Below are 13,114 nucleotides of genomic sequence, written 5' to 3'. Positions count from 1 at the left end.
CGTGGGAATTGTATACTAATGAAGGAATTTTTTTTTTCTCTCTTCGGAGAGGGAAGCGAGCTGGTGATGAGGGTTGGGCAGGGCGAAAATTGTGGCAATGAATGAATGGAAATTCAAAACCTCTGTAAAAAAAATTAAAAAAATAAAATAACTGGTTCCCCTTAAAATTTTTTTGCAGCCATGGATCATTTCTACTTTTCACCATCTGGGGTCACTGTCACCTTCTCTAAAATGTCTTAATATTTCAAAGATTGTGCCTTGGAGAGGGTAGGCAACAGGGACCCTGCAGTGTGGACCTCCGACCACCAGGAGGCAATGTAGGCTAGGCGCCAGCCGCGCAGGCGTCCCCTCTCTCCCGGCAGCACGCGCTCCCTGACCTCTGAGCAGCGGAACCTCTTGAGCATTTGGCGTAGGAGTTGGCCCCGTCTCTGAGATCTAGTCATCGGTATATTTACGCAGAGTGCGTCCAAACCTGCACTCTCCGCGGCGCTTCCGGACTTGATACGGAGCTTGCGCGCCTCAGCCCCTGGCTCCGCGCTGCGGCCGCTCCGGCCCATGGGGAAAGTCGGTCGGGCGGGCTAGGTATGTAATGCCTTGGCCCGGTCCCCCCCCCGTTGCCTGGTGGGGAAGCTGGGGCGGGAACGCCTTTACGGGACAGAGCTGGACTCGAGGCCGCAGCTTTAGGCCGCGCCGCGGATGTAGCATGAGGATCTGATCTGGGCCAGCCTAGAGGTGCCGAGGGCCACTTACCCCAACTCCTGGACGCTCTCTTCTTCGCTTCTCTTCGCCCTCTGCCTCTGTTGCTCATGCCTGTCTGGCTCCGGTGCCGCGGACTGCCACTGCTAGTTTGGTGCCTGGCCTCCATATTTCTCATCGCCCCCCGCCGCGCGCCTCTATCCAGCCCTCTTGCTCCTCATCACGGCTTCTGCCACTTTTCCTTTACGTTCTTCCTGTGACCCTGTCCCTCGCATTTCTTCCCTCTCCCCTTTGCTGTCTGTGGGAGTCTTTTTTGGACTAAAGAACCTTCTCTACTTCGTTGATTGTGTATTGAAAAAGTTTATCAATTGCTAGTCCTGATTAGGCAGGACTACTTGTCACCTGTGGCCCAGCTCACTTGCACCGCCCCAGGGCTCGCGGAATGTGGGAGAGAGAAGCCATTTCCATCTGTGGCCTCCTCGGAGCTGGCATTTCCAGGTGTTGGCATCTTCCAAAGATTAATACTTACCCGGGAAAATGAAAGAAGACGTGACTCTGGCGTTACATTGGCCACTGTCGTTCTTGTAAAGCGTTGCTTTTGGTTTTGATGTTTACTCATTTTTTTTGGCCAGCATCTATCTACCCTTGTACAGATAATATGTTATGAACAGCGGATGCAACGTGAGTCAGATTCTGCCCCTCCTCTCAAGAGTTTGGTCTCTATGGAAACTGGCATGGGCATGCACGGATTCTTCTTAGAGACTAAGATGTGATTAGGAAAGGCTTCAAAGAAGAGGTGATGCTTATGCTGAGTCCTAGAGGATAAAGGACATTTTGTTAGATGTACAAGGTTTGGGAAGAAAATTGAGTGCAAAAGTAACAGAGGTGAAGCACCAAAGTGTATTCTGGAAACTATTGAGAGGGTAATCAGGGCATGGAGGTTTTTTGAGAAGAAAGTAATAGAATTGAAGGTACTAGTTGGGAAAATTATATATACATACATATATATACACACACACATACATATACGTATTTGTGTATATATGTGTGTGTGTGTGTATATATATATATAAGATGGGATACTCTAGATTTAGTGCAAGATTCTGCACATACTGAAATAGATAATTGGATGAGTACGGCAGTGATTTCCCCCACCCTCCGGAAACAGGTGAAGATTATAAAGGGTTTAGCTGTCATGAGGGGATTTAGGGAAATGAGGCCATTAGTAACTTAAACTGAGTATTTTCTGTTTATTAAGCAGTGATTATATGAACTGCATCATTTATTTTTTTAAGCAATGATTGAAGATGGAAGTGGAATGCTTTAAAAAGGATTATGTATTAAATTTTAAGCATTCTTGGCAACTCCCTGAAGATTGTGTATTGTGCAGCTAACTAAAACGCTTTGTATCTCTGGTGTTTTAAATCCATCAGGTGATAGGGAAGAGATAAGAAGTCCCCTCCTGGTACTGTTTAGAGCCTCAGAAATCCAGTGGTGGATCAGTAACTGACTTCACAGCAGTGAGTTGAATTTGTAAGCATGGTGGGCTGGCTGCATGGGTTTAGAGAGGGTAGGTTGTGCAAATGATAAATTGTAACAAGGTGGGAGTGTAAGTAGTGAAGAATTGTCCTGATTATTGTGTTTACTGGTAACTAAAAGTAGCCTTTTTGGGGAAAATAAGAATTTTGATAGAATTGTGTTCTACCAGATGTAACATTATTATGGGTTTTTTGGTTCCTGGCTTATGAATTACTTTTCCTCGAACAGTTGATATAGGACAAATAATCCCTCAAGCTTTTCAAGCTAGTAAATTATGAAGGATGGTCTGTTTACATTTTAGTGGAGTTTGTTTTCACCTTACTCCAGCAAAGGGTATTTTGTTAAAAGAGTCTATGAGAATGAGTGAAAATACTAACCTGTCAAGGGTGTTAGAGCTGGAGCTTTAGAAAATGTCTTTTAAAATCTTTTAAAAAGTCATTGTTAACTCTTATATTTGTTATGTTTAACTGCTACATATTGTTGTTTGTTATTGCTATGTGCCGTCAAGTAGCTTGTGACTCATAGCGACCCCATGCACAATAGCCCTGAAACCTGCTCTATCCTGTGCCAACTTTACTATCTCTGACATACCTACCCTCATTTATCCCAGTTACTAAGTCAATCCATCTCATCAATGATCTTCCTCTCTATCCACCCTTAAAGCATGAAGTCCCTCTCCAAGGACTGGTTCCTCGCAGCATGCCCAAAGTATGTCTGACGGAGCCTTAGAATCCTTGCCTCCAAGGAGCAGCTTGGTTTCACTCACTCTAGGTCCAACCTGTTCATTCTCTTAGCAGTCCATGGTATAGTCAGCAGTCTTCTCCAGCACCACAGCTCAAAAGCTTCAATTCTCCTCCTATTATCCCTAGTCATTGTCCAGCTCTCTGACACATAGTAAGCAATTGCAAAGACAATGGCCTGGATCAGGCACCTGAAAGATAATTGTATGATCAATTCAATAATAAAAGATTTCTTCTTATCAAGTATGCTTCTTTTTTTTATTATAATTAAAAAACAGGCACATATCCGTGAATGGATAATGAGAATATTATCTTTTAATCCAGTTTTTTTGAAAAAGAAATGAAAACCCACAACAAAACCAACAATTGTTTAAAACTAATAAAATTTAATAATAATTAAAAAAAAAACCAACAAAAACCCAACAATTGTAATACAGGGGTCTGTCTTTATAATGCTCAGATCTTGACTTATTACTGGTTGTGTGGTGGTGGTAGTTTTCCTCCCCTTAGTGTTAGTTTTGCCAGGTACTGTGGAATTGGTTTCTAGTCTAGCAACTCACTGTACAACACAGTGAAACCCTGCCTAATCCTATGCTATCCCTCCAGTCTCTCTTCTTCTTAAGATCATTGTTGCAGTCATTGCCAATCCATCACTTGAAAGGCTACTTCACCATTGCTGACCTTTATTTTTCCAAGCATAATGTCTTTTTCCAAGGTCTGACCTCTCCTAATAGCATGCTCAAGTATGTGAGATGATAGAATTTATAATTTAACATAGATAGATAGGTGCCATTGAGTCCAGTCCAACTCTTTCGAACCTTATGTACAACAGGATTTAATGTTGCACAGCCCTGTGTCATCCTCATGACCACTGCCATGCTCAGGTTTATTGTTGTGACTGTTTTACCATTGCAGCTTAACCTGGATCTTCTTCCTTCCTACACTAGCTTGCTCTTTCACCAGACACAATTTCCGGCTCCAGTCACTGAGCCCTCCTTATTGGAGTAGCAAGCTGGGCAGTGGTCTGTGTGAGCCATGGAAGTTTGTTGGCAGATTTTTGAAAGTAGATTGCAGGCCTTCCCAGTTTGTCTAAGTCAAGAAGTGCCACTGAAACCTCACCATGAGTGACATGTTGGTATCCAGAATGCCAGTGACCTGGCTTCTGGTATCAGCAACACACAAGCTACTATAAACTAAAGGTGGGTGGTGGGAAATATGTTGTTGTTATGTGCCGTCGAGTCGCCTGCGACTCATAGCGACCCTATGTACAACAGCCCTAAACTCTGCTCTGTCCTGTGCCAATCGCACTGTCTCTGACACTCCCATCCCAATTATCCCAGTCACTGAATCAATCCACCTCATAGAGGGCCTTCCACTCCTGCGCCGTCCCTCCACCCTCCCAAGCATGATGTCCCTCTCCAAGGACCGGTCTCTCCTCACTACATGTCCGAAGTAAGTTAGACGGAGCCTCAGAATCCTTGCCTCCAAGGAGCCACCCGGTTTAACCCTCTCCAGGACAAATCTATTTGTTTTCCTAGCAGTCCATGGTATTCTCAGTACTCTTCTCCAGCACCACAGCTCAAAGGCATCAGTTCTCCTTCTATCCTCCTTGGTCATTGTCCAACTCTCTGATGCATAACAGGTGATTGCGAAGACTATGGCCTGTATCAGACGCACCTTAGTCTCCAGAGAGACACCACTGCTCTTCAGCACTTTGGAGAGGTCCCTAACAGCAGACTTTCCCATCGCGATATGTTTTTTTTTATTTCCTGGCTGCTGGTGCCAAGACTGTTGACTATGGAGCCAAGCAAACTAAAGCTGTGTACAATCTCAATCTCTTCACCATCCATCCTGATGCTGCCGATTGGTCCAGTGGTGAGAATCTTTGTCTTCTTGACATTGAGCCTCAATCCATATTGCAGGCTGCAGTCCTTGACCCTCTGCAGCAGGTGCTTCAGGTCCTCCTCAGTTTCAGCAAGCAGGGTTGTGTCATCCGCATAACGCAGATTGTTGATAAATCGTCCACCAATCCTGACCCCACATTTCTCCTCATAGAGCCCAGCCTCCCGGATAATCTGTTCTGCATATAGATTGAAGAGATATGGAGATAGGATGCATCCCTGGCGTACGCCCTTCCCAATTTTGAAGTATGCAGTGTTCCCTTGCTCTGTTCTGACGACTGCCTCCTGGTCCAAGTATAAGTTTCGCATTAGAACGATCAAGTGTTCTGGGATTCCCATTCTTCTCAGAGTCAGCCACAGTTTATTATGATCTACACAGTCAAATGCCTTTGCATAGTCAATGAAGCACAGATAGACTTTCCTCTGATATTCCCTGCTTTCAGCCAAGATCCATCTAACATCAGCTACAATATCTCTAGTACCACGACCCCTTCTGAAACCAGCCTGGGCTTCTGGTAGTTCTCTGTTGATGTGCTGTTCCAGTCGTTTTTGGATAATTTTCAGTAAAATCTTGCTTGCATGTGAAATCAGTGAAATTGTTCTGTAGTTTCCACATTCGGTTGGGTCGCCTTTCTTTGGGATAGGAACAGATATCGATCTCTTCCAGTCAGTTGGCCAAGTGGTCGTTCTCCAGATTTCTTGGCACAACTTGGTGAGCACGTCCAGGGCAGCATCTGTTAACTGAAATATATCAATTGGTATACCATCTATTCCTGGAGCCTTATTTTTGGCCATGTCCTTCAAAGCAGCCTGAACTTCTTCTTTCATCACCATAGGCTCTTGCTCATATGTTGTTTCATGAAATTCTTCTGTGTCTTCCAATTCCTTTTGATACAGTGACTCAGTATATTCCTTCCATCTTTTTTTAATACTTCCGGGATCATTTAACGTTCTGCCGAAAGCATCCTTGATTATAGCAACTCGAGGTTTCAATTTGTTCTTCAGTTTCTTGAGCTTAAGATATGCTGAGGGAGCATACCTTTTGATTTTCTGACTCCAACTCCTTGCACATTTCATTGTAATATTTTGCTCTGTCATCCCGTGCTGCCTTTTGAAATCTTCTATTCAACTCTTTAGTATCTTGAATTCTTCCCTGTGCTTTGGCTTCTTTGCGCTCCAGTGCAATTTTCAGTCTCTTCTGACATCCATTTTGGTGGGAAATATACAATACTTAAAAAATTCAACACACTGTAAATGATGTTTTTGAAAGGTAGACCTGGAAATCTTACTCTTTATGATGTGATTTTTTTATAGCATGTTTAATTTTAATTTTAACGTAAGTTTACAGAAAAGTTGGCTTTTCATTCATTCATTCATTGTTGCACGTTTCCCCCCTCCCTTCCTTCCTCCTCTCCAGTTCACTTTTTAAAAAATGCTCATTCTGTTGCACAATTACCTTCCCCACCCCCAGTCATCTTTGCAGTATTTCTCTTACTCTGGGCTGCTATCATACATATTTAAGTAACATTGGCTATCTGTTCACTACTAAGTAACACGTTCTCGCAAATGACAGCAGAATGTGTTTCTGAGCACTGGTCATCAATTTAAAAGTGCGACAACGTGTTAAAAAATGTTAAGTGCTTAACATACTCAAGCATAGGGATGAAACTGAAGGTTAGTAAATGAACACAAAAGTAGGTGCTACTTTCAAGGACTTGTGTTGTTGGAGATGTGTAGAACAGAAGATAAAACATGTAAAAATTGCTATGATTTCATTATGTTCAAGGATACAAAGTAAGCACAGTCAGTTACTAATGGTAAATATGAGTAGGTGGAATGTTCTAAGACTTCTATCCTTTGTTCTTTTTCTGCCATTTACCCTTGTTTTTAAAATAATACTTCACCAGCTTAGGTAGCATCTGGTAAAGTCATCATTCTTCCTTCTGGCAGAACCATATTTAGTTCTTATTAAAACTAGAGCACATGAGAAAAATGAATTACTTGAAGGGAAGTGTTACTGTAAAATAAAAAGAATAGCAGATCTTTAAAGAATTTGTAACAATGATCTTTTAGCTTCTTATCATTTATACTTGTTTCAGGCTTTGTATGGTATATGTAAAGGTTTAAAAAATGTAAGTTCTTGTCATTTAAAGCCAGGCTTTATGAAATAATATATGAGCTAAGTAGTAGCTCTACATCAAGTAGGATAAGTTTGAACTTTGGTAAAGTCTTGTTAATATATTTGTTCCATTGCAGTAGTTGGAAAAGAGTGATAAATGAATAATGACATATTATACTTTAATCAGCTAAAAGAAAAATACGCATAAGCAAGGACCCAATGAGAACAAGATTCAGGTTGATTCTATAAGTTATACAAATGAGATAAAAGGTTAAGTTATTGTTATATATGGATAAGTTATGATTTCTTGTCAAGCTTCTAGCTTTTGCTTTTAGTGGTGTTTATAGAATAATAATAAGTTAAAGCAGGCTACTTAGCCATCAGTGGATAATGAAAATGTACATTATAATTTAGTTTTGTAAACTTAAAGTTTAATGAGAGAATAAAGGAAATGAGCATTTTTGCATTTCCTTTGAGACAGAGTTCTGATTTATTTATTTATTTATTTATTTATTTGGAGTTCTGATTTTATAAGCTCTGTTCTAAAGGAGGAGTTCTGGTGGCAGTGTGGTGAGACATTTGGTTGCTACTGGAAAAAATGAGGCTTTCTGCTCCTGTAAAGATTTACAGCCCTGGAAGCCCTAGGGGCATTTCTATTCTGTCCTACTGGTTTGCTATGAGGGAATCTACTTGATGACAGTAGGATAGACATGATAGAAAATGTGATTAAGCCCCGGTGGTTCAAACCTAATGTCATGAGGAATTGCCAAGCTCCTGAATAAAAGTTTGACTTGTCAGATACTGAAGGTAATGGGCATGTGTTTGTAGGGAAAATCTTTGTCAGCACTGTGATGACTTGAGCTGGTGAATCCATCCACGGGACATAATGGGAGGAGCTGGGCCTCCACAATTTTATATGATTGACTTTAACAGTCAGTCTCCAATACTCTAGTGCTCTGTCTTTTACCTTGTTTCTTTGCTACCTTGGGGCTTTTAATTTAAAAATTAAATTTTAGGTAATGTGAGGGTTCAGAAAGGGGGAAAAAACCCAAAACGTGGAAAGCAGAACTTCCAGGAAAAATTCCTGGGCGGTGCAAGTGGTTAACATTCTTGGCTGTTAAACAAAATGTAAGAGGTTTGAGGTACCTTGGAAGATGGACCTGGTGATATATTTCCAAAAATATCAGGCACTGAAATTCTGTGGAGAACAATTCCACACTGACATACATGGGGGTTGCCATAACCACACAGTGGCAGCTGGTTAAACTTATAGGCAAGGAGTTAAACGTCAAGTCAGAACAACTTTTCTGAAAGAATAGTATTCTCTGCCTATACAAACTGTGGAACTGAAATCAGCTGAAGTGTTGAGGTAGCAAGATCTTAGAATACCAGTAATAAAAGAGTTGAAAGCATTAATAAACACACTAGGTTTTGCAAGTCAGACTTTAATAAGGGGAAGGGGTAAATATTTTACTTCTTTTCTGTATTAATATTCTTCTGAAACAGAACGCAGATTAAATGAAATTTTATTGATAAATATCACAACAGTCTCTATGAGAAGATGCATTCTGAGCACCTGGTAACTGGCAGATTTCTGGAATATTATTGTAACTGGGAACTACCAGTACCAAACATTTGTATACAATTTGAGAATTGGGTCACATTCCTGGGCTTCAGAATGTTGAGCTTTAAAAAGGTGTAAAAGGGATTAGGTATACGTTTGAAATTTTTTTCTTTGAAAAACACAGGCAGTTGCAATATATCAAACTGGTAATTGGTACTGTTGAAGCAAAACAGCATTTCTAAAATTTGGGAATGTGTAATTAAAAAAAGCTCTAAATCTAGAACTCTCCTCTTTCCTCATCATATGGCACCTAACAGAAGCTCACATGACTTCCTTGAAAATGTGAGCTATGAGGATGGAGAAATTAATTCTAGAGGTTTAGTTTTTCCAGTTTTCATAAAAATATGAATAAAGCTTCATATCACTAGAAGAAATACTACAGTGACGGCGTCAGGAGTTTGACTTCTGTTATTGAAGAGACTTCAGTTAGAATAACACCTTTTACCTTTACATTATCTGACACAATGTTATTTTAGCTTGGAAAGAGTTGACATTTCTGTGCTTTATATTTTTAATTCCTACTCCCGTTTCCTTTCAGCATTAAACTGAAAAGAAGATGTCCCTGTATGATGACCTGGGAGTGGAAACCAGTGATTCAAAAACAGAAGGCTGGTCCAAAAATTTCAAACTTTTGCAGTCTCAACTTCAGGTGAAGAAGGCTGCTCTCACTCAAGCAAAGGTAAACCTACAGTGGGAGGGTGGAAATCTGCAAGACAAGTTTCCTGACAGGGCTATAAATAGCTTGTTTTTGTGGCAAAATCTATAGGGAGTTTTGCTAACACAAAGGCAGAACCTCTGGTGGTTTGAATCAAATCCTTGAGGGACTCGCCAAGAGAAAGATGAGCAGTCGTCTCCTGTTCTGTTTACATCTTCCCAAAAACCCACTGAAGGGTGAGCTGTGAGTAGGTTCTAACTTGACAGCAGTGAGAGGAGATGATGAGATTTTGCCTTTGTATTGACTGTTTAAGGTTATTCATTCATAAGGGAGAAGCTTGTGTGATAGTGGGTTTAGATTTGACTAAGCTGAAAATAGGGAATTCTGATGGTCTTCTGGGTAAGTAGTTACACTGCCAGTCTAAAGACAGGTGGTTTGAAGCCACAACATCTCCACAAGAGAAGGCTGAACAGTTTTCCTCCCATGTGATTTACAGCTTTTGAAAACCCTCTGGAGGGCCAGCTATGAGTCAGTTCTGACTCTTAAGGCAGTGACTGAAACTCAAAATTAACTGAGACTATCTTTAAAGTGCTATTGTCTGAACATGTTCCTTACATTCTAGTTATGTTTGCTTCTGGGATGAGGTCTCAGGAATCTTCATTTTTAAGTAGAATTCTTACTAGGTTTTTTGTAGGTGGCTTACAAGCTGCATTTTGACAAAGGTAGTTCTACAGTAGTAGTATTAACTAAGCTGCTGGTTTTGTGTACACTGTTGAAGTTTTATTGGTTGTGAATTTATCAAGCACGTATGGCATAGCGCAACATCAGGAAAACACAGATTTCTTACAGCTAGACTGACAGGCAACATCGTGATAGATTGAAAAAGATTGAAATTGTCAACAACTTCATCTTACTTGGATCCAAAGTTAACATCCTTGGTACCAGCAGTCAGGAAATCAGGAGACATACTGAACTGGGAAAGTCTGCAGTTAGGGTCCTCTTCAAATTATTGAGGAGTAATGAGTCAGTTTGAGGACTAAGGTGCCTCTGATTCAGGCCATGGTCTTTCCAGTCATTTGCTATGCATCTGAGAGCTGGACTATGAATAAGTATGATAGAAGAAGAATTAATGCCTTTGAGTTGTGGTATTGGAGAAGAGTACTGAACATTCCATGGACGGCCAAAAGAGCAAACAAAAAATATACCTTGGAGCAAGTGCAGCCAAAGTGCTCTTTGGAGATAAAGATGATAAAGCTTCCCCTCACATACTTTGGGCATGTTGCTAGGAGGAGCTATTCCTTGGAGAGAGACATGATGCTTAGAAAGGTAGAGGGTCGGTGTAGAAGAATAAGACCCTCAACCAGGTGAACTGACACTTTGAGGTGGAAGGGTTCTTTCATTCCTTCCCCTCAGCTCCCGCCTCTTCTCCTCAGGCCTCTGGTTTGCTCCTTCTCAGAGCATCCACTCTGGGTCCATGGCTCTGCAAGCTTCTAATAGCTTCCATGAGAAATTGGGGGCCAGAGTACAAGTGTGCTGCCTAGGTGTGCATGAGCACTTTCTCATGAAAAAAAACCAGTGTCTCCTAGTTCTTAAGAGCCAGAGGGCCTGGTGAAGAGTCCCCTTGCCAGCCGTCCCCTCTGCCAGCCGATGGTGGCTATAAGGACGCTCTGCCAGAATCTCAGCAGTGGCAGCTGTCCTAAGGGATTGACTCTTCTCAGGCCTTGGGCATGTCCTGCCTCCCAGTTCCTGGGGAAGTGGGTCCCACAGGTGAGCTTGTGCTGGGAGGTCTGGGGCCGTTCTGCATGAAGAGCATCATGCAGCACCTCACCTGGGTGGTCATTTGACCACGTGCTACCTCCTGAGTCTAGCTTGTCAAGGTGCCTTGCCCTGTGACCTCATTGGGGAGAGTCCATGGCTCCCAAGAGTGCTATCCACATGCCATTGTGTGGAGAACACCATTAAAGATGAGGACAAACTTAAAAAAATTTATTCTAAGATGATTTTTCTCATGCCTTAAAGATTTGTTTCAGAGACCAAAGTAATCTTTGTTATAGTTTGAATTTTAATTTGAAGCTTCAGTATGTTACTCTGGTTTTGTTGAGTGTTTTGTTTTGTTTTGTTTTGTTTTAGAGCCAAAGGACAAAACAAAGTACAGTCCTTGCCCCAGTAATTGACCTAAAACGAGGCGGTTCGTCAGATGACCGGCAGATTGTGGATACCCCACCTCATGTAGCAGCTGGCCTAAAGGTAAGCCCATATACAAGGAAATAATCGTGTACACCTGACTTTGATACTTCTACTTTCCATAAATTTTACTGTATTCTTATAGTCCTGACCTTTTAGTTACTCTTGACAGAGTCCTTTGAAAGTGGTTTGTCTTACTCTTAACTTGATTTTTACTTTAATTAGTAAGAAAACAAATATAAGATAAAAATAAACTCATTATAGAAAAATCAGAAACTAGAGATAAACTTAAAAAATTTGCTTGCAATCTTACTCTCTAGAAATTACATAGTTTATGGTACTATATGATTCTTTTTAATTACTTCATTGTATGTATGTTGTAATTTATATCTATTACAATAGATAATTTCTCATTTTTGAGGGAGCTCTGGTAGTATAGTCTGTAGGGAGTTAACCTGCTAACCCAAAAGTAGTGCCTCTTTTGTGGCTCAAATTCAGCAGAATCTGGGTGGGGAATAGAAGAGCATTCTCCTCCTGTGTGATTTAGAGTTTCCTGGAAACCCTCTGAAAGGTCAGTTATGTGTTGGTCCAACTTGAAGACAGTGAGAGCGAAAACCTTTGTTACCACTACTTACTTGTCTGTCCCTTTTTTGTCCTGTGGTGAATTGTGTGTTGCTGTGACACCAGAAGCTGTGCTACCAGAATTTTTAATACCTTGGGATCATAGTCTTACGGGGCATTAAGGCCAACTGGCATAATGTAGGCCACAAAGACTGTTGTACTTCCAACTTTGTCACGTAGACTATGGTCTTAAGCTTAGGAGCAGCTGTCTGAGACACAACTGATTTCTTCCTTGATGGAACAAAAAAGTGGGAAGAAAAGCAAAGATGGTCAAGACAATTAGTCCAAAGGAATAATGACTACATGAACATCAATTTTTACAATTCTATTACCAGACCTAGCTGGTATCTCCTTACCACTGCTAAGGATCTTGGGCAGGGTTGGACCAAAACAAAAAAGGATCAGGCTTTCTAGTCTGAAAGAGACTGGCACCTCTAAAACTAACCCTTAGTCACTATTTGAATCTTGTGCCAGTGCCACAAGGAAGGCACTCAATCCTGAGTTGGTAACTACCAACCTTTAGAGTAGATTGAAAAGCAGCATTTGTTCAAGGATAAAGTCTTGAAAGCAGGAACAGGTAAGTTAGAAGGGTTAATAGAAACAAGAATAACTGGGAGAAAGTGTGATTGCATGTTCTTGTTAGGTGCCATCAATTATGACTCCCAGTGACTGTGAACAACAGATCTGAAACTTCCCCTGTCCTGTGCCATCTTCACGATTTCCAACATGCTCAAGCCCATTCTCACAGTCACTGTGTCAGTCTGTCTTGTTGAAGGACTTCTCATTCTCTGACCCTCCCCTTTCCCAGATAGACTTATTTGTTCTTCTGGCTGTACATGGAATAATCATTACACTTCTCCAACACCACAGCTCAAAGGCATCTGTTCCACAATGCGATTTATGTTTTGGGCAATTACAATTAACGTTATAAGACAAAACGTGCATTAATGATTGAATGGAAAAACCAGCATGCCTTGTAAACTTTCACTCATATCACAATAAAAAGGCATCTTGTTTTGAGGAATTGTTGTTGTT

The 13,114-nt window shown here is 41.2% G+C and overlaps 1 protein-coding gene across 1 annotated transcript in view; it reads left to right on the top strand.

Annotated features, from left to right (window-relative positions):
• Positions 1–523: 523 nt before the first annotated feature.
• Positions 524–13,114, top strand: part of RBM17 (RNA binding motif protein 17) — a 31,975-nt gene continuing 19,384 nt past the window's right edge. The window contains exons 1-3 of the mRNA XM_006891863.1: positions 524–582; positions 9,158–9,298; positions 11,405–11,521. Of these exons, the coding sequence (XP_006891925.1) occupies positions 9,176–9,298; positions 11,405–11,521 (240 nt within the window). The 5' untranslated portion in view covers positions 524–582; positions 9,158–9,175. The remainder of the gene's footprint in view (positions 583–9,157; positions 9,299–11,404; positions 11,522–13,114) is intronic.

This window comes from Elephantulus edwardii, unplaced genomic scaffold (assembly GCF_000299155.1).
Source record: "Elephantulus edwardii isolate Elephantulus edwardi_28Jun2011 unplaced genomic scaffold, EleEdw1.0 scaffold00105, whole genome shotgun sequence".
In the NCBI taxonomy this organism is placed as follows: Eukaryota; Metazoa; Chordata; class Mammalia; order Macroscelidea; family Macroscelididae; genus Elephantulus; species Elephantulus edwardii.
Note: the sequence above shows the minus strand (reverse complement) of the source record. Positions and strands in the feature narration are given on the sequence as shown.